We start from the raw sequence: 20,854 nt of genomic DNA, 5'->3' as shown, positions 1-20,854 counted from the left end.
AGCATGAAGACTGAAAAAAGGCAAGCACTTGATTTTAAATGCAGCATAATGAACCAGGGAGAGCCGGGCTGCCCCAAATGTATTTCGTGTCAAATTATTCATTCGCATTCTGCACTGCCCGTTCTGTGAATGCGCACGAGATATAACAGACACGGTCGGTCAGGAATTCATCTCCCTCGTTGTTGACGCTGGGTAAATACAGCTCATTCTTCCCTGTCTCCTTCTTTTGTCCTAAAGAAAAGGGGACATAGGGGACATTTTACTGCTGCTTTTTCTCAAGTTTGAAAAAAGTCAGTTTTTAGCAGCACACGCCTTTATCTGCACTTAAAAATCTGCAGGTTTTACAGGCTGCTTTTTTTTTTTTTTGCCTTCCTCGCATCTTTACTCCTAAACACTGTTGTTTTCCTAATCTCCCTAATTATTACTCGCTAACAGTAGTCAAGGTCAATTGCTCTTCTCCTCAAGCTGTATGCCGAGCAATAACCGCTCTTCTTCTGGCTGTATTCTGAGCCATAACTCTCAATGACCCTGTGCTAACAAGCAGGTAATTTGCCAAACAACTCCCAAATCCCTCTTCTGTGGAGCTTCATTAAATTTGCATGTTCTCCGAAAGCCTTTTTCAATTAATTAATTTAGGGGCAGTCAGAGGGATAGGGAGTAATGTGATTCCACAAAGCCAACTGCACCTTCACAGTAACGAATCAAGACTACATTATATTTTTTATCAGAGCTCCTGATTGCCGAATGTTCTGGAAGACACCAGAATGTGGATTTTGCCCGTCTCATTACTTCTTTATCTTTTTCTATTGTCCCTGATTGCGGTGTCATAACCACAGCTGGTCCTCAACATGGAAGATAAATCAACCAATTAGCGTGTATTATTTTAAGGGCTAGGTCCAAATGCACCAAATCAGTGCTAGCGACTAGAACTCTACCCCACTGAAAGTCCTCATATTAATCATGATTACCAACAGGAATAGTGAGCCGGGAGAGAAAATGAGCTTTTAATTGGGATTTGAGGAAGAGAGGATGAGAGTGTTGACTAAAGTTGTATCTTGTAGCTATATTTAATATGTATATGGGTTCGTGTTCTTGGGTAAATCAGCTGTATTCGCACTGCGTTCATATAAATATACGTGTATGCGTGCATGTGAGAGTGGTTTAGTAGAGAGCTGTCAAGTTGGCTCCTGGGGGATACTTATGGCCGACAGCAACATGCAATCTAACATGGAAGACATGCTTGGTAATTACCCACTCCGAGCCCTTTTGGGAGCTTCTTGAGTGACAGGCTGTCCATCTGCGTACATGTTAAAACTTGTATATGGCTTCAAGTGTGTGTGTCCGTTCCCGCCTTTACTCCAATGCTTCGCTGTCTGACAGCAGATTGTGGACTTTGAAAGACAAGGCCATCTAACCCCCCCCCCTCCTGTCTCAGTTTCCTCGAACCTTATAACCCAACCCCCTCCCCTTCCCCGTCCATTTTTCCATCTTTCTTTCTCTCTTAGATCCCAGCTTTTTCTTCATCTTCCTCAATCCCCTCCTCTCTTTCCCGTCTGAGATTTTCTCCTTCAGACTAATGAGAGGAGTGAGGATGACACTTATTCTCAGAAGATGAATGATCCCTCAGTTGAATCAGAGAATGGAAGAGAGTGGAAAAAACCACCAACACATTAAGGCCCTTAATTGCCCCACCCACCCCACCCCTCAAAGAAAGTCAAATTAACATTTAGATGTGCAGTAATTGTTTTGCATGTATCGGTACTGTTCACTGCCTGCGTGTGTGTGTGTGTGTGGCTACCAGAGTGGAGACGGTAATGAGAGACACGCCGAGGAACCACTGGAGTGTGACGGCAGGACAGAGACGGCGTCGTGCTGTGCTGATCACACACTTGTCGGCTCAGACTAAATGCCCTCTCCTGGCTGCTGCTTTAATGACATACATCTTATTAAGTCACACCAACCTCTCACATACTTTTTAAAGGAAATATCTCTCATTTCTATTGAATATCTGCCACATTAATTGTTTTATTTTTTGTTTTGTGTTTTTTGGAGACTAAGAAAGCATTTTTGATTTTATATTACGTTACCCCCGCCCTCCACACACACACACATCCTCTGGCACCTAACAGAATCTGTTTAGTGTACTTGAGCAGAGAGTGTGTTTAGTAAATATTTAAGGGCCTTGTTCCTACATCCCCACCCGCTGTTCGTTACGCGCCATCTTTTATTCATAAATACCAGCCTCAAATTAGTTTTCACCGAATTCTGAAATATGAGTGTAATTAAGTGTGTTTTCTCCCCACTCTGCGCAAGCACAAGAGGTCTTTATTAATTAATAAGGGGCTCTATTCATTATTCATGAGCTGAGACAAACGTGTAAATGCCTCGGCACCCATAAAAGGCAAGTTTGGTGAGGTGAGAGGCAAAATCCACGTTGGACTGTAGGGGAGGAAAGAGGAGTGATGAATAAGGAGAAGGAAGCGAGTCTGTGAGCCTCACAGGTGACTCAGGCAAGCACCGTATTGTCTACACCCTCCTCTCCTCCTATACAGTATGTTGACTGGGTGTGGCGCAGCATACAAAAAACTGCTGTAGTGCACTGTAACATCTGTACTGTATGTTGCACAGGTGTGAAGGAGGACGCTTACAAGTATCCCTTCAAGAGACTCGATCAGTGTATGCGGGTGGTGTACATAGTTGTGTTTGAGTGTGTGGGAGGTCGCTCAAGTTTACAAGCCACATATGATGTTAATAATTAATGCCAAAGCCTGATTAGGGCACTTTTGAAAGTTTATCTGTGCGCCCAGTGAGACAACTTTTCTCCTCTCCTTGATGGACAAGCAGTAACAGCACGAGCAGACTCACATTAGAGCTGCGATATTTCTCCCTTTTTATGTTTTCGACCTCAGTCACACCGCAGTTGTTTTTCATCCATGTATTATGTGGGGAAAATGTAGGTTATATCGTAGAAGTGGGGAGTTACGGCTTTTACTGGCCATCTAAAAGTGTAGTGTTGTTGCGCAGAAGTTTCCTAACTGGACTGAGCTTCAAAGGGCTCTAAAACTTATATTTTTCCCCATAACTCATTTCAAGGTCTCTCTGAAATTGCAGCTTTTTTTCAGACCCAGTGATCTTTGCGCCTCATTCTCCCTCCTGATTTATGAGCTTGTATTTTTTTCACGTTTTATTATATCTGTCTTCTCCTAAGCTTTTAAATAAACAACATACCAAACGTTTTTCTTTTACTGTTTTTAACTACGATTAGTACTACTACAGCAGCAGTAGTAGTATTTTTTTCGTGGTTATTATTTTTTGAATGAACAAGGTTTCTGTACAGCTTCTTCAGCGTGCTCGCAGTGTCATTCTGCTGTCACAGATTACAGTGGATCTCATTCTACAGGACAGTAGAGCATGTCTCAGTATCTGTGTAAAATATGTCAGTGCACTCTGAACAATTTCACCCTCTTAGGTTTTTAAAGATTCTCCATTTTCATATGAATAAGGCATTTTATGGCCACCTGAAGGAAATTCATATTCCATTCTCTATGAATGACACGCTGCATACAGCTAGATTTACATGGACATGCAAGGAATGCAGTGTGTCAGTGCGAGGAATGATGATATTGGATATTGTATAACCCATGCTCTATTTTTACTGTAATGGTACTGTTTGGTACTGTTTGTCTGTTTGCTCAGCAATGCCTTTTCACTTGTTTATCATTTCTGTCAATATAAGTATATAAATGCATCTGATTTCTTTACCTTCAAAATCACACCATAATGAATATTGAATTGAATATTAGAGGAAATAAGTAAACTTTTCATCTTTTTTTTGTTTTATTTTTAAATAATGATTTTCTCTCCTTCTCTGTTTCTCCCATCTTTCCTTTTGCTTTTTCTCAGTGCCACGGCAACATATCGAGGACAGATCCTTTTCAAAGACGCGCTGGCCCAGCAGCTCTGTGAGCAAGGAGGTGAGTATCAGGGATGTTGCATGTATACATCTCTTTGCAGACACATGCATAATGAATGCGTGGGCTCTTACAGATATATTTTCTATCTGTGCATAGTACTATATGTTACATGTGCACCAACGTATATGCATAATGCTCCTCTGTCTCACTTCCTACTATTGTCTGTCAAATTGTACGCATATATTATCGAAATATGGCAAAGCAGTTGATGCGCTGCTTCTTCATGACTGTGCCATTGCAGCACTTCCTGGCTCTCTTTCTGCCTAATGATGCAGCCAGAGTCAGAGATATTCGGGTGTCCTATGTTGCCAGCTTAATTTCAGCTTATGCTAAACTCAGTTCCCCCCCACCCCTCCTCTCTCTCTCTTTGCCGGAGATTTATGCTTTATGGCCAACACATCTTACATCCACTTTCTGTGACAGCCTTAAGTAGCTATTGACAGACAGTGCAGTCCCACTCTGCACGCTGAGTGTGTATAATTGCTTGTTTACAGGAAAGAAGCCTCCCTCCTCCTCACTCAAGAACTCCTCCTTTTGGATCAAAATTGGACTTTAATGCTGAAAGTAGAGACGTACAGTAACTGCAGTCGAGGGTGTTTTTGCTAACTGTTTCGGAGGAAGAATTTGAGCTGCATGCTGAATACTTACAGGAGAACTTGGTCTTTATTAGATTAAAAGTAATCGTTGTACTTGGTCTCCGAGGGCTCTTTATTACAAGTGCACATCCCAGTAGGTCATTGGAGACGCTATCCACAATTGCAGCACATGCCAAGCAGAGAGTGTTCAAATTCATGCCTTCGTGCCACTTAGAAGAGATGAGGCACAGAGCCCAGTCAGCCCAGTCAGGCCTGGAAGAGCGACAGAGAGAAAGAGCGACAAGGCTCCTCTCCTTTGTCTCCTTGCCCGAGAGCTCATCCTTTCACTCCCAGTGACACACTGCCCCAGTCTTTTCCCTGTGCACATGAAATATCTACAGCCAACAACAGTCATTTACTTGTTTAGTGCCAAGGCCCCGCGGTATCACACTAACACACAGCTACTCACAGCAGACAAGCTGAAAAGCAGAGATTTAGACGTTACAAGGCCTTGGAGGACACAAGCTGTAAATGGAAATGGACAGAAAAACCAGCAGTCAGGTAACGCACTAAATTCAATCTTCAGGGAACGTGTACAGGTACGACGGGGAGAGAGGGAACCGAGATCGGATAGAGGATGGCGAAAGCGATGAGCGGTACAGGGGAGAGGTAGTCGAGGAATGGTAGGGCTATAAATTGAAGGTGTAGCTAAGACGTTTGGTGAAGGAAGATAAAAGGACAAAGATGTTGGAGATGACGAGACGGTGTTGATGAAAAGCTTGAAGGTCATATATTCCAGATTTAAGTGTTGGGCAGAGAAGGAGAGGTAATTAAATGTCATCACCAAAAATAAAGAGTAGATTTGAATGGTTGTCCGACCTTGTTGCAGGCTAATTGACAGCTAATGGGGCATCACTCATTGTGATGCCGCACTAATCCCGAAAATCTGAATTATAAATGAGAAATGAGTCTGGCACGGGCAACAAAAGTCAAAAGGAGACAAGGAGAGAAATGAGGGAATAAGTGAGCTTCTGATTATTTTCTTTACATGAAATGATTGGAACTGATTTTATACAGCTATAAATGCAGCAATATAAACTGCATTTATGTAGTGATTAGTGATTTTCTCTCAAAGTGCTTTTACACCCACATAAACACATTCATCATTTTTTATTTTTTGTCCATACGGCTCGCTCCATTACACATACACTCAAACACCGGTGTCATTTTGGTGTTCAGTGTCTTGCCCAAGGACATTTTCTGAGCCGCGGGACACTTCCTGAGCCACAACCACCCCCGCTTTCGTCTCCTTTGGGTTGTCCTAACGCCGACGAGCATCATTTTTCTCTTCACCACTGACCGAACTCACAGCCAGTCAGATTCTGTTCCCCTTTACAGACCAAAACCTGCCACTTCAAAAGAGCTGTGTACCTTTAAACACACACACACACACACACACACACACACACACACACACACACACACACACACACACACACACACACACACACAAAACTACAAGGTTCAGACATTAAAATGAAACTTGAGAACTACTTTGACCTCACATAAATCGTGTAGTTATAGAACCAACGCTGTTTAACGTGCAAAGTATTATCATGCCAAAACCAAGTCAAAAAACCGCTGAGGAGACTTGGACATAAATCATGGTTACTGTCTCATTTTCCCCAACAAAATCCAAGTTACCAACAGGTAAGACAACCGTCTCTAAATTTTTCCTTTCTGTCAGAACCAGAGGTTATTTTTCTGTTTTCAGTGGCAAAGAAAGTGCAGGGGTGTGTGTGGGGGGGGGGAGCTCCGAGCAAAGTTACTTCAAATCTCCACATTAGCATTCAAAGTGAAATAAAAGATATGGGGCCAGCTCAAGCCACTTTAGAAGTTCATATGCTTAAGACTCCAGCTTTGAAGAGCTGAAGAAATGAAAGCTATCTAAAACAGGGTTATGATCCACGGAGGAGGGGGAGGGAAGTTGAAAAAGAGAACGTAAGGATAGACGGAGCGAAGCGGAGGGCAGGCAATCAGAGCCGATCAGCTGGGGCGAAGACTTTAAGAACAAATGAACAGATTAGCGAAAGAGCTAGAAAAGAAGGTCAGAGTTTGAATTAGATGGCCAACACAGATAATTCAAATAAATTCTAATGTAAATATACGATTTAAGGATGAAGAACGGAGACGGGCGATATAAGCCTTAAACCCGAGGTGGAACGCCTGACATGCAACACTTTGCTTCTCAGTAACAGAAAGCCCCCCAAAATAGCCTGCTAAGACATAAGCAAGGACTGGATTTGTGTGGGTGTGTGTGTGTTTGTGTACATGTGTGTAAAATAATCTGTCTAGCAGAGTTGGGGGATGCCTGGTCCCCGACACACTGCTCCCCCCTGTGCTTACAGCTCCTTTCTGCTGTGCCAGCACACTTCTCTACCCCATCCCTTCAATCTGCCTCCAATTCATTCCTCTAACATCCCTTCCAGTTTGCTTTGATCTACACCCCATTACTTTACCCCAACAACCTGCACAGGGGGGGAAAAAATCCCCATATTTTGTTTTTATATGTGGATTCTGAAGTCGAGACGTAATGGGAGTCTGACAAATTCTGCTGCAACCAAATGAAATGCTCAGCACGGCGGAGTAGTTTGTGACACCAATCAGCACAGGCTCTTAGAGATGCTTTAAAGCATGATGTGGCAAAATTCAAATTACTCCTAAAGTTTCAAATAACTGAAGGTATAAGAACAGATTGGGGGGGAGGCATCTAATGAGTGACCATAGAAAGACTTATTAGCGGCCAAGGTGGGGGATGAAGAAAGGTAGGGGAGGGCTACGAAAGGGTGCTCTCTGCTAAAGGGTGGAGTCATTGAGGGTGTTGAATAGCGCTGTAGGCCATCCATTAGTTCTATCACCTGACAGCAGGGCCAGCAGTCCCTGCTTTCTGCACAGCATCCCCAAGTCGTCTCATTTCCAGCAAGAGAATAAATCAGATCTTTATGGGCCTGGCCAAGTGCACTGCACCCCAGATGGATTATTAAAGGGACATATAACTCAAAGAGACCACTGCTCCCTAAGGGGTGCCTGATCACAACGCAACAGGGAAGGGACGGGTGGCCTAGCCTCTCCCACCTCCTCGCCACCCACCCAGTCTGCCAGCCAGCCTGCTTCCCTGGCTGAGTGCCATCTTGCTTGCCATTCCATATTGCTCAGTGGCAAAAAAATGTGAGACCTTGGTTGTTGGTTTGTCTCCCTCGCTTGTCCTGCTGACTCCCTCCTGTAGCCATGTTTTCCCATATTTTCTACTCTTATCTGTTCTTCTGAATTTAAAAAAAATTATCTTTTTTCCAATTTTTGTGTAGTTTTTGCTGGAATTACTTTCATTGCTAAACATTACCAACTGAGGGGGGATAACATGTTAAAGAATAATGCTTCTAACACACTGACAGGAACAAGAAGACAAATAAGCCTCTCTTGTTTTATGATTTTATTCCATTTTGGTGAAGAAGCATGTGTAGCGAAGAAAAACAAAGATAACGTGGGCACTGAGGTGTGAGTCTTACTTCTTTGGTGGTTCAGACCGTAGACCTGTGATTATTGTAATAACTCCAATTAGAGCTCACTCGACCGCCCTGTTTTTGCTGAATGGACTGGAGTGGCTGCTATCTAACCTTGGAGAAGCGCCTCTTTTTAGTCACCGCAGATCAAAAACAACAGCTTCCTGCAACCTGGTGCGTTAGTAATTGCAACCACCGGTTAGACGAGAGCGACATGACTTCAAGTGCACTTCGCGTCATCAAGGATGTGAGTCAGACGAAGGGGGAAAAAGCGCAAATAAGATGAGAACAAGGGAGTTTGGAAGAGTGGATGCAGTTTACAGGGTGGGGAGAAAAGAGGAGCAAGAGGAGATTAGAGCTGGAAGGCGAGGAGACGGAGGGGGAGAAGATTTAACGTGACTTGTGCCCCGCAATCTTTGTGCCAAGATGTCTGAGTCTGCCAAAGCTTATGCTCATTTAGTCCCCCATTGTAGCACCCCAACCCTGCTCATCAGCACCCATGTGCTTTGAGCACTGGTGCATTTTACTGAAAAGGCACTCTTATTTGTTTCTTCTGTTTATTTGTGTGCGTAAGTGTACATGTGTATTACAGAGAATATCAGAGAGGGTTGGGTCAGCTGTGGAAGGCAAAGTCATCTGTGTATGTGTGTGTGTGTGTCTCTGCATGCCTGTGTGTTTAAGCCCTGGCCAGGGAGATACAGGCATTAGCAGAGATGAGCTGCTAATAGAGGAGGCAGTAATTGAAGTCTTTAAGAAAGTGAGAGGGGATTAATCCAAGTGAAATGAGCACCACTGTCTGCTCTCGATGCGCAAAGGGTTAGGCAGGGAGAGACAGGACGGGTGCGGATGGAGGGGGGTGAGAAGGAAAGAGAGATTGTGATAGAAGAGAAGTGAGAGAGACAGCAGGAGAGTGTGATGAAGCAGGGAGAAAGAAAACTGTAAATGAGGCCTTTTTGGAAGCTTCAAGGGATTATCCACCCAAAAAAAAATCTTCTGGGCCTTTCTCCAGCCAAATGGCCTCACTAGATAGACTGGAGGAGATTTAGAAGGGTTTGTTTAAGCGCGCAAGAGAGGAGAAGACTATACAGAGCAGAATTATCTACCAACCAAGCGTTTGTGACTGTATGCCTGTTTGAGAGGATGGATTACGAGGAAATGAGTTTAAGTACGCTCTTTTCAGGTTGAATACGTAAGATCAGCACATGGCCGTGTAAACTGAGCACACAATCGTATGGATCGTTTTTATTAGAGGTTAATAGGAATGTAAAGTAGATACAAGAAGCATGGAAGAGTCACACATGCTTGAACTGATGGCTTCTCTAAACATGTTCTGCGTCAGCGGACACCGGAGGATTAGAAAAGAACAAAATAAGATGGAGAAAGGGGGGAAACATAACCCTTTGATCTGCTTTTAATGGGCTACATCACTAAGCTGGAGCTCTGGCCTTAGCTAAGCATCAGGGGCCACTAGAGCAGCAGCAGTGGTCACAGTCACTGAACCAGCTAGCTCTGTCACACAGGCCACTTAAACTTCTACAGTCAGCATGAAACTTTGCCACCACTGTATGAATAGCAAATCCACTTCTAAAAGCCCGGCATTTGGATCCAGTGGCGAGAAATGAGGGCAGCTAAAGAAAGTGAAAGCTGAGCTTAAAGTAAAGACGTTTCCAGAGCCATTACAATTGTAAGAACACTTTTTTGTATAATCCCTCATCTCTCGATTCAGGTTCCGTTGTTTATAAGGGGCTTTTAGGTGGGCTTTCTCGAATGCTTGAAAGAGAGTCTTAAGTAACTCAAAGTTAAACTTTGGAACAAATCTACGCTGTGCTATCTTAGACCACCTTATCAGGTGGGCAGGCTCATCCTGGATGAGAATACAGCTGGTTATGTTTCATCAGTCAGGAGTAAGGTTGTCTTAAAACCCCCCACCATCCCAGAGCAGAGTAAAATAGTGCAGCGGAATTGGTGAGATCAAAGCCTATTTGCAATTTAAAAGTAGAAATGAATCTCTCTAAGTTGCATGATAGCTTTGATCAACTTTGGAGATTTCCTTAACCTGATAAAATAAAGGTGTGCAAGCTATATTCTAATTTATGATTGCAGTTTGCACCAGTATCCTTTTTAATGCAGGTCTGAGTTTATGCACAACTTTATTTGTCACTTCTTTCCTGTTTTTTATTAAAACATGAGCACCAGTTAGTGAAACAAAGCTTCCATCAAGCTAATCTATCAAACTTTTCCTCAGTTTGATTTCTAAAGTTTTAAACCTCACTGTGTGTCTACGTATTTTGCCTCCATCTGTTTCAGCACAAAGGTCACATCGAGGCTTTGCGACTATTTTTTTAAGACCCATAGTTGATTCATTAAATCCTAACAGTCATGACTTCCCTCCATTCACCTCCCGCCTCTTCTCAGAGCTGCGTATATACCCCAGGAGAGATTGATGGTTGAGTGTGTTAGCTAGGCAGCGGCCACAGATTACAGCACACAGGGCGCCTCTGGGGAGGAAGGCGGTTAATTGCCATTGAACCATTAATCATAACAGCCCAGCCTTTCATTACTGAAAGGAATTAACATCAGTAGGCAAGAGACTGCAGCCGTGGCTGTCCAGGACACAGCGAAAGTTTGTTTCACTCAGAGATGATCGCTCAAGATTGGTCCATTTTCTTAGCTTCTTCTGACAAATACACACGTGTGGTCTGCGCGTTTAGTTTTGTCCATGATAAAAACTCATTAATACACCCTTCTTTAGCTCTTCATGATCAGTAAGCTTCTGCTAGATCCAGATGCAACATGATAACAGACATGCAGATATAGCTTAGCAACCTCACTCTGCTCTTCTCTGTCTGTTTCAGCTCCAACCGAGTCCCCACTGAGACCGAGTCTTGGTCAGTCTGCATTCCACTTCTTGCTATTGTTTTTTAAAATAAAATTGATAATGAAAAGTATCGTACAGACGGTGTCTAACAGTGAGCATGTGCTTCATGTGTGTAGTGGAGCTTCATGGAAAACACGCTGTGCTGCGTGACGACTTTGACTCCAACCTACAAGGAGAGCTAGACCCCAGCATTTGGTAGGTTAAAAGGTTATGACTCCTCTTGTAATGTTGGGGTGCAGTCACTGTCACTACTTCTGCACTGCAGTTTGTCTAACAGCTCGGCTTCTCTTCTCTTCTCTCCTCTTCTCTAGGTCTGAGTGTAGCAACTGTGAGGTTGGAGAGCAATGTGGCGTACTGATGCATGGCAGAGCGGTCACTTTCTGCGAGCCCTTCGGAGAGCGCGAGCTGGTAACTGCCATGTTTGACCACACTGCAGCCGCTGTACATTTTACGGCCAATTGATCACACATCCAAAGCAACCACACAGTCGCCACAACTACACTGACAGTAAATTACACCATGCTTGCTCTAACCACAGTTGAGTCTCATGTTTAAATTTGTATATTCCATGAACACTGTGCACACACTGCTAACGTAGGAGATGTTTGATTGCGGTGAAGGAAGGGAAATTTACCTGACCTGGTTTTTCTCGATGGGACTTAATTTCTGTGGGGATTAATTGAGGAGTAAGCAAGTACCAGATTTTGCAGTTTGTTTAACATGTAAGTAAGAGCAACAGCATTTGTTAACATTTGTTAAGCATATGTTAACTGATGGTTAGATTAAATCAATTCAAATATGTTTTCTCAGTTTTTACCTCAGACAAAAACAACTAAAAGTGAACACTTCCAAATAAAACAGTCTCGTACATGCCTCTTGAAGCATGCTTAAGATGTGCAGAAACAGAAGTACAAAGTATTTCATGATTTCTTTGTTCAAATTAAATTTTTGATGTCAACACGCCACAAACACCCTCTTTAAATCCCTTTCAAATGCTGCTTACTACGACTGCTTGCTTCTAGTTATCTACCAGCAACCTGTTCAGGATGCTGAAGCACCTGTTTGGCATTTATCCTTTTGCTAAAACTTCTCTTGCAAACTGCAGCACAGCAACTGTTATACTCTGAACACACTATAATACAGCAGAAAACGGCAGATGCTTTGGGACACAACAATCGTTTCCATGTTCTCTTCCTATCTTTATAAACTCGATTTCAGACTGTTTATTCAGTTGTAGGAGATTAAAGCCAGGCTTCAGCATAGAAGTATTTAGTGGCTCGTGATGCTATTTACTTCTCTGATAAGCATTTGCTTTGTTTGTCACTCTTCCAAATGTTTGATGCCGCTGCCTGGCAGCTCTTCTGTCAAGCGCAACAAGCGTGCACAACCAGAAACACAGAAACATTTACACACAGTGACAAATAAAACAACATCAATAATGGCAGCATACATTTGTGCGCACGCAGCCTGCCGAGCTATTTGCTTTTGTCAAACGCACACGCGCACTCAAACAGACATTTAAAAGATAGACAAAGTGGTTTAAGGTCTTAAATGACACCAGCGTGATTACTCTTAAGCTGCTAATTCAGCACAAAAGATTAAATAATTCTATAATATATTTACAAAGCCTAACTTAATGTAACTATTTATCCGCAATATCCTAAATTGCCTTGTGTATCCTCCCCAGACTACTGCACCTCTGAACACCAGCACTGCCTCAGTCCTGCAGTTTGCCCTGGGTGAGTATTAAATCTCCACATTGTAAACAATAACTACATTCAGACAGCTTATGTGTGGGATATTTATTTTAACCTTGGTAGCCCTGTCTTAACCAGTCAGTGCAAGGATCCCAATGGCATTCTCAGGAAACAAGCATCTTTTCCACTGTTAGATGTCAGGAAGCCAGCCTGTACAAACTGTATTCGACCCCCTCCCCTCTCCCCCGTCACAATAATGAATGATTTACAATATTCTGGAAAGACACCCAGAAGGCCATGGCAGAGTTTTTAGAGGTGCTGTATTTTTCATGTCCATTACATGCATCCGCCAGTTCTCATGGGAACGTGACTAGGAGGAAATAAGAGTACATAATGTAGAGCATTCTGTCTGGCTGCACTCTTGCTTGAAGGTCCTCAGTATGAATTTGTGTTGCGTATTGAACAGTTCAGTAGAGCAGTACTGTGAAGTGGCAGCGGGTTAATGCATGGCTGTATTCAGCGGGGATGTAACAGCATGGCGCAACATTTTGGAGGCATGGACAATACACACCGTTGGTAAAGTGGGAGGAGGGGGAGAGGAGAGGAAATGTAGGGATGCTGCGGGGGTTACCTGTCTCCCTCCATTAGTAGCCTTTGACCCTCCCTAATCTCGCAGCACCCACACGACACCATATTTTAAAGCGGTCCAATCCCTCTCTGACTCTGCAAATAGAAATGCGCAGCAATAATGACACACACATACATGCGCACACACACAGATGAACAGTTTCTGGCTGGAGTTAGTACTGTCGTCATTCTGTGACTTCTCCAGTCATTTCTGCCCAGCGCCATCATTCAGCTTCCTGATGTCACTGAGCCCTGTTAAGCTGCTGATCAGTTAGTTCCACCATGACACCATTTAGACATTATTTTCCATTAATGGAGGCGATGTGGGAGCAATCACTGGAAAGACAGCCATTGCGCATTGTGCAGCCTCACATAGAAAAGCTCATTGGCTAGCTGGAAACAGCTCAGCTGATGAAAAATAATAGCTAAACGGCACATTTTTGAGCTTCACCCTTAACACGAGTGTTAACGATCATATACGTGTGTCCTCTGCTGATGTTTTGTTCCTCAGGCTCAGGCTCCTGCCGCTTCAGTTACTCAGACCCCAGCATCACTGTGTCGTACAGCCTCAGTGGCAACACCAACACCTCAGATGACTGGATCACACTGGAGAAGATCAGGTATTTTTCCTCCTTTTCTTCCTTGTTCCTCATCCCATCCCACAGTCCTTCCATCTGTTACAAACACCCGCCCTCTTTTTTTTTCCCTTGTTCACACCTCCCCCTCTTAATTTGTCATCCCTCTCCTGTTTGCCTCGATGATCCACCTGTTTTTTAATCCCTCTCTCTCCCCGCCTCTCTCTGTTTTGTCAGCTTTCAAACATAAGCATAATGTAATAATAGACTTCTTAATACAATATTTAGCAGCACTAAGTGGATGTTTTGCTTTCACGTAAACACTTCAACTCATTCTGAAAGCTGCTTTTTAAAGCTGCTGTGTCTCTCCTTATTTGGTTATTTCAGCTACGTTGAAGTGATTGATGATTGTTATTTACTGTGTAAATATTGAACATCATTTCAAAACCACGACTTCCACATTTAGAAAGTCACTTATTTTTCTATATTTTATTTTCCTCCAGAGCTCCTACCAACAGCAGCACCATCATACACCTGCTTCCACTTCCACACTCCGCCAGAGCCGATGGAGTTCGTCTCCGCTGGTCTCAGGAGGCCCCCCAAGGTCCTGAAGGCTATGAGTCCTGCTGGGGGATGGACAATGTGCTTCTGGTCAATGCCGCCCACAGAACTCCCCTGATGGAGGAAAACTTGGATCCTCCAGACACCGCCAACTGGCTCTTCTTCCCTGGAGCTACTGTCAAGGTACACCAGTCAATCAATGCATACTCAAGGATTTTGTTTCCCAGTCATTTGCTTAGAAATGTGGTCAAATGCTCAGATAGATTAAGATTATATAATCTTAGATATATTAAGCAAGAAACTACAACAACTCCAGTATGAAAGCAATAAATAAATGTAATCATGTGGTTGTATAAGTGGCACAGCGTCCTATTTCTCATCTGTATTCTTGTTGTCCAGCATGCCTGTCAGTCAGAAGGCAATGCCATGTATTTCCATGGTGGTGAGGAAACTGGACACAGCTTTGCCACCACCAGGGACATTGATCTGCACCGTGAGGAGGGACGGAGCTACTGGGAGGAAGACTTTGAGAGCCCACCGTTAAAGTAAGTCAAAGTAGCGAGTTATTTGAGTTATACCTACCTTAACAAGGAGTTTGATCCACTCCAATAAAGCTGAAACAGTAAACTGAACTTGGCTTCCAGACCAGACTCTTCTGTGTCACTAAAGGATTAAAAATGTCCGTCCCCTCTTTACTGAGTTATTAGATTTATATTTATCTTAATTTGGCATCTTTTTTTCACCTGTTGTTTCTTTCAAATGTAGAGAAACAAAGTGCTTTACATACAGCAACACAATCAAGAAAATGTCAAGTCAAGATGAATGAAGAATTAAAGATTTTTAAAAGCTTTTTTAAAAGATACTGAGAGAGACTTTACGACGGGGAGTTTCATCCACCGCAATAAAGCTGAAGCAGTAAACTGAACTTGGCTTCGAGACCAGAGTCTTCTCTGTCATTAAAGGATTAAAACTACAACAGAGCCAAACCACAAAGGGCTGAAAGAGAGTCAACAGAATCATAAACTGCTATCTTATGCGCGATGTGATTGGATCAGAGGGACGGGATATTCCCAGATAGATATTACTGTGTCTATGTATACATATAAATGCACTGACACCTGTCACTTGTCATATGTCAAGCGATTAAACATGCAGTGTGTCGCACAAGATCAAGTCAAGCATGGGGGCCGACACAGGTGAACGCCGTGCCTCTGACTGCTACAGAGATGGCAGTCCATCTGTTCAGAGTAACACACACACACACACACACACACACACACGCGCCGGACAGCAGAGAGAACTGTCTGAAGCGCTGCAAGAGGAAGAGAGATGAAAGGAGAGAGATGATAGATAGCGTTACTGCCAGGGAGTGATTAACAAGCTCCATGCACCGTGTCTGTCAGCATGTTTTTCCATTAATGAGAAGGACCGCAAACAGTAGTTTGCTTCTACAACCGCCCCGCACCTTCACACCTCCTTGCAGCATGCCAACATGCTGCACTGCATGCTAGCTCTCACCCATCAGGCGTCAGGCACTGAAACATGTGTGAAGTAGGCAGGGAGATTTTTTTCTTTTTTTCTTTATTTATGTTAGTTTTTTACGTTGAAGGTACACTCCGCTCCGCCAAGTGTCATTTAACTTAACACTGGCAGTGACAAAGACACAGAAGGTAGGGAGTGACAGAGGGAAAGGAAAGGGGAGAGGAGAGGAGATAGAAGCCAGCTTCTGTCAGAACTAATGAGAGTCCTCTCTCTACTGTGCAGAAATATGTTTGTGCATGCATGTGTCAGTGCATCCTGCATGCCTCTACCAAGTGGCTTAAGTCATATTTCTGACACCGTGTGTTTGTTTAGCAGTTGTAACTCTTTCCTGATTTCAGTAAAACTCCAGAGGGAGATGCAGGACTTTATAAAATTATTCTCAAATTTAGTCACTGCTTATTTTTCCTTAATAACTCTACTGCATAATGGTTAACACAGTTCAAGACGGGGAGGAGACACAAATCCCTGCGAGTCAGCAGAGGGTTGTGTCAGGAGGGGCATCCAGTGCCAAATCAAACATGCAGGTCCATCTAAGCCCTTTGTCAGAAATAGAGCTGCCTTTTTGATGTAAACCTTTTGTGTTTAGATCAGTCTTTTTCTCACAAACCCTTCACTCCTTGTTATTTTTCACTCAGCTGGGACATAGAGGGCGCCGTCTATGGGACCCAGTGTGGAGAGGTTGAGTCAGGCTCAGCGCTAGTGTTTGACAGAGAGGGCCGGAGGCGAGTGTGCACCCCCTACCTCGACACCACATCTTACGGAAACCTCCGCTTCTACTTTACCATGGGTATGGAAATCCTCCATCTATATACTCTCTGTCTAGCTGTAAGTAAAACTGAGTCAATTTTTATTTATGTAGCACCTTTCAAGATAAATACCGCAAAGTGCTTCACAAGAAGAACATCAAAACAGAAGCTTAAGCATCAAAACAAATTTTACCCAGAAGCAAGTTTAAAAAGAGGAGTTTGTAGCTGCTTTTTAAAAGAGATCACTGAGTCCACAGAAATCAGGCTCAGAGGAAGAGAGCTCCAGAGTCTGTAGTTGCAGTTAATAAACCACGGTGTGCAAGTGTTTTGGCATGTCTATAAGCATAATAGGGCATGTTTGTGTGTAGGTGGTGTGGTCTGTGAGCCGGGAGAATCCCATGAAAACGATGTGATTCTGTTTGGACGGTCTGAAGGAAGGAGGGAGCGTGTGGTGCTCGACACCCTTCCGTACTCTTCTTACAGGGTGAGATACACCAAAAACTAGGCATGCATAAACTTTGTTAGCCTGAAGTACTCTGTCCAATTGAATAGTATTAGATTAACAGCTGTGAGGCATTTTGATAACCGATTATCATTTTTAAAGTAAATATGTTGTTTACTTGTTTCAGCTTCACATCTACAGGATTGCTGCCTGCGAGTCGTACAAAAAGTGACTATATTTTTTACCAAATTGCTTGACCAAAACAAGCAGTTTGATAATTAGAAGTGGCCTTTTGTGACTTCTTTTAGACCAAACAGTTAATCGACTGACTAAATAATTAGCAGATGAATCAAACGTAGAAACAATCACAGTCACTGCCCTAATTTGAGCCTCCCCTGTGCTCTGCTCTCTTCACTGTGTCCGCTATCTTTCTTCTTGCAGACTCCTGCAGTGGTATCTGTGGCCTTGCCAACTGAGCTGCAGACACCAGTCACCCAGTTCTGCTTGGAGCAGCGGTCACATGGCGGTGCCAACCGTCACGTGTGGGCCGTGGACTTCATGCAGCTGCTCCCCGTGCTGCCTGGCACCCACACACATGTTGCTCAGTTCTCCATCAACCTGGGCTGTGGCTCCTACCAGCCTGCCAACAGGTGTGACTCATTGTAAACTAGGCCAGGCGTATTGTGAATGTGAACATCTCCATTATTTTCAGTCAAATACATGAAATTTTGCAGCAACAAAGGAGTCTCACACATGCCAGGTCACTCAGTTATTTTCATGATGCATACATAAAACTTAAAGTAAAGTTCTGTTTATTTAAATCAAACTGCAGCCCTCAGATGTATTTAAATGTGGAGTGAGGGATGGTGGACTTAACACCACTTACACTTACTTAGTTTTTACCTAATTTAAGTTAAGAGAAGCAATTTAGGTCACTAAGATGTCCTCTGATCCTTTTTATTTTAGTGTCAGTCTGGAATTTTCCACCAACCACGGCCGTTCCTGGTCTCTGCTCCATACTGAGTGTCTGCCAGAGCTCTGTGCAGGACCCCATCTACCTCACAGCACCATATACTCCTCCGACAACTACAGCGGGTATAAATCAGTGTGCATTTCTCCATGTGTGCATCTGTGGGGTTTTTTTTTTCTGTATTTCTTTCATCTTACTATTGTTTGTCTGCACAGGTGGACCAGAATCTCTATTCCTCTGCCCAATGCCGCCCTGACAGAGACAACCCGGTTTCGCTGGAAGCAGTCTGGCTCAGGAGCCGGCAACATGTGGGCTATAGACAATGGTATGAGCTGCACATAAAGGCCAGATTTTTCTTATCACATGTTCCATTGAAGTATACTCAGACTGTGCGTATGTGCCGATAGGGCATGATGGAAATGTTAATTATGCAAATAATGTAACTCAACAATAAGCAATATAAATCAACATAATCAGAGCTGTTGTGCAAACTGTGCTGATATATAAAGTGCAGATGAAAATTACTCAGGATACCATGCAATATATTTGGTGTCTGCACAAGTGTCATGAATAACCTTTATTTTAATTGTCCTTGTTCAGATGTGATATATCTTAGTGACCACACATTTGTGGTTTATGCTAACACCATTATACATGATGTGATTAGAGTATCTATTAATTTAGTATAGCAGATATTTATTGAATACACACATAAAAAGTTTGCTCAAACTGCTACTGCAAACAAGTCCCATTACTTGGCAGCCACCTTGATTACGCCTCTGGGAAGTTACTTGGCTCTTTGAGGGACAGGGGGAGGACAACATGTCATCTGTAGCTTTACAGAAATCTCAGATGGATTTCCATCTGAGATTCTTTGACGATTAATTACAATTAATTTGTTCCTCTTCAGTGTATTTCGGTCCAGCTTGCCTTCGTTTTTGCTCTGGAAGAGGACATTGTTCCCGCACCGGCTGCAAGTAAGGATCCACTTTTTATTAAACCAAATAAATCCAGAACTAGCCTGCTCATCCACATAATGCCTTACAGCACCAATAACCATTCAAAATTAATCAGATCGTACATGTTATGTTTATGACTTATTAACGAATTTTCATTATTTCTGTCTTTTGTTCTCGTTGTTATCGTTCATTCTTTTTTAAATATCTCGTGTATCATCTCCTCTCCTTTTCTTTCTTTTCCCAGATGTGATCCGGGTTTCAGCGGTCCAGCTTGTGAGCTTGCTTCCCAGACTTTTCCAGCTTTTCTTTCTGAGGGTTTCTCCAGCCCACGCCTCTCCTCCTACCATACCTTCTCCTCACTTCGTGGGGCTGAGGTCAGCTTTGGCTGCGGTGTGCTTGCCAGCGGAAAGGCTCTGGTTTTCAACAGGGACAGCAGGAGACACTTGGTCACGGCTCCACTAGACAGTTCCCAAGCCAGGTAATTGTAGTACTTATATACAGCAGAGCAGAATGGAAATGTACTGCATATAGAAACATGAGCAGAGAAATCAGGGAGCACAAGTTTTGCCAGATTACTTTGGAAAACTGTGGCTTGTCTTCAGCAGGTGTGTGTACCTGTGATTGATACTGCAAATGTTCCAGGCAGCCATCTATTCTCCCTCCTCCTCTGCCCACCCCTCATTCCCTCATACTCTGTATTCCTGCGCTCCGAGATGGATTGTGATCATGGGGAGGACTGCAGATGAGAGAGGAGATGAAAATATGAGAGAGAATGATAGAGAGCGAACGATGGATTTAGATATGGCATCTGTGTTAGATTGATTATGCCTGTTGCGGCTCTGAGTGTGCCACCTGATGGCCATATTTAATGCCAGTTTCCTGGCTGATTGAGTGAACAGCTGCCTGGAAGAGGAAACTGCACTGCTAATGAAAGCACAGCTCAACCAGCAACAGAGAGCAGGGGGATGACTGGCAGCTCAAGACAGATGATGGAAATTATAATAAATTTTACATTAGTATAGATGAGGATATGCCTGCCAAAACACAAATAAACATAAGATGACAGAAACTCGCTCTGTACTGGGACTATTTACAGTTTACATGAATACATGGGTATAAACTGTGACTCTCATTCACACTCTTGCTGAGTCTTTTTTTTTACTCCTCTCATTAAGTTTTCTCTTCATTCATTTAATCATCCCATCCATCATCCACCTCCCTCCCACCTCCTCACTCCACACAAGTGTCTATTTGTCTGCGTTTTTAACCTACTCTCTCTGCTCTTTGAACACACTCTTTGTGACCTAGGTTTTCTTTTTCTCTAATTTTTCAGTGTGCCCTCTTCTGTCTTTCTGTCATTTCCTTTTTGTACACTTGTTCTGTGCCGTTCACTGTGCTCCTTAACCAGTTGACCCTACTTGTTCTCGCTGTCATCTTTGATTCCCTGCAGGTATCTGCAGTTCACTCTTCGGCTGGGCAGTCGGAGCATCCTGAGCTCATGTCCTGCTCCAGACCAGCCAGGGGAGGGCGTCCTGCTGCATTACTCCTCAGACAACGGCATCACCTGGACCTTGCTGCAGCACTATGCATATCAGGGCTTCCATGAGCCCAGGTACTTCGTATATTTAGATCTTTTATTTTCTCATGCGTGTGTGTCTGTTTGTGCGAATGGTTGTAAACCAATAGAGTTTCAGTGACTCCATTAACACACACGTATGTGCTGTCAATGTTGTGCTGGAGGTGTTTGC

The 20,854-nt window shown here is 43.4% G+C and overlaps 1 protein-coding gene across 4 annotated transcripts in view; it reads left to right on the top strand.

Annotated features, from left to right (window-relative positions):
* Window positions 1–20,854, top strand: part of reln (reelin) — a 98,794-nt gene that overhangs the window by 49,483 nt on the left and 28,457 nt on the right. For all 4 annotated transcript variants that reach the window (XM_063479421.1, XM_063479420.1, XM_063479419.1 and 1 more), the window contains exons 4-19: window positions 3,904–3,974; window positions 10,965–10,997; window positions 11,104–11,182; window positions 11,299–11,395; window positions 12,675–12,726; window positions 13,823–13,931; window positions 14,390–14,630; window positions 14,847–14,992; window positions 16,625–16,776; window positions 17,104–17,219; window positions 17,619–17,827; window positions 18,144–18,272; window positions 18,363–18,472; window positions 19,058–19,124; window positions 19,351–19,584; window positions 20,557–20,718. In XM_063479421.1, the coding sequence (XP_063335491.1) occupies window positions 3,904–3,974; window positions 10,965–10,997; window positions 11,104–11,182; window positions 11,299–11,395; window positions 12,675–12,726; window positions 13,823–13,931; window positions 14,390–14,630; window positions 14,847–14,992; window positions 16,625–16,776; window positions 17,104–17,219; window positions 17,619–17,827; window positions 18,144–18,272; window positions 18,363–18,472; window positions 19,058–19,124; window positions 19,351–19,584; window positions 20,557–20,718 (2,007 nt within the window). The remainder of the gene's footprint in view (window positions 1–3,903; window positions 3,975–10,964; window positions 10,998–11,103; window positions 11,183–11,298; window positions 11,396–12,674; window positions 12,727–13,822; window positions 13,932–14,389; window positions 14,631–14,846; window positions 14,993–16,624; window positions 16,777–17,103; window positions 17,220–17,618; window positions 17,828–18,143; window positions 18,273–18,362; window positions 18,473–19,057; window positions 19,125–19,350; window positions 19,585–20,556; window positions 20,719–20,854) is intronic.

The sequence above is a fragment of the Pelmatolapia mariae genome, linkage group LG7 (assembly GCF_036321145.2).
Source record: "Pelmatolapia mariae isolate MD_Pm_ZW linkage group LG7, Pm_UMD_F_2, whole genome shotgun sequence".
Classification (NCBI taxonomy): domain Eukaryota; kingdom Metazoa; phylum Chordata; class Actinopteri; order Cichliformes; family Cichlidae; genus Pelmatolapia; species Pelmatolapia mariae.
The sequence above is the reverse complement of the archived record's forward strand: the minus strand, read 5'-3'. Positions and strand labels throughout refer to the sequence as shown.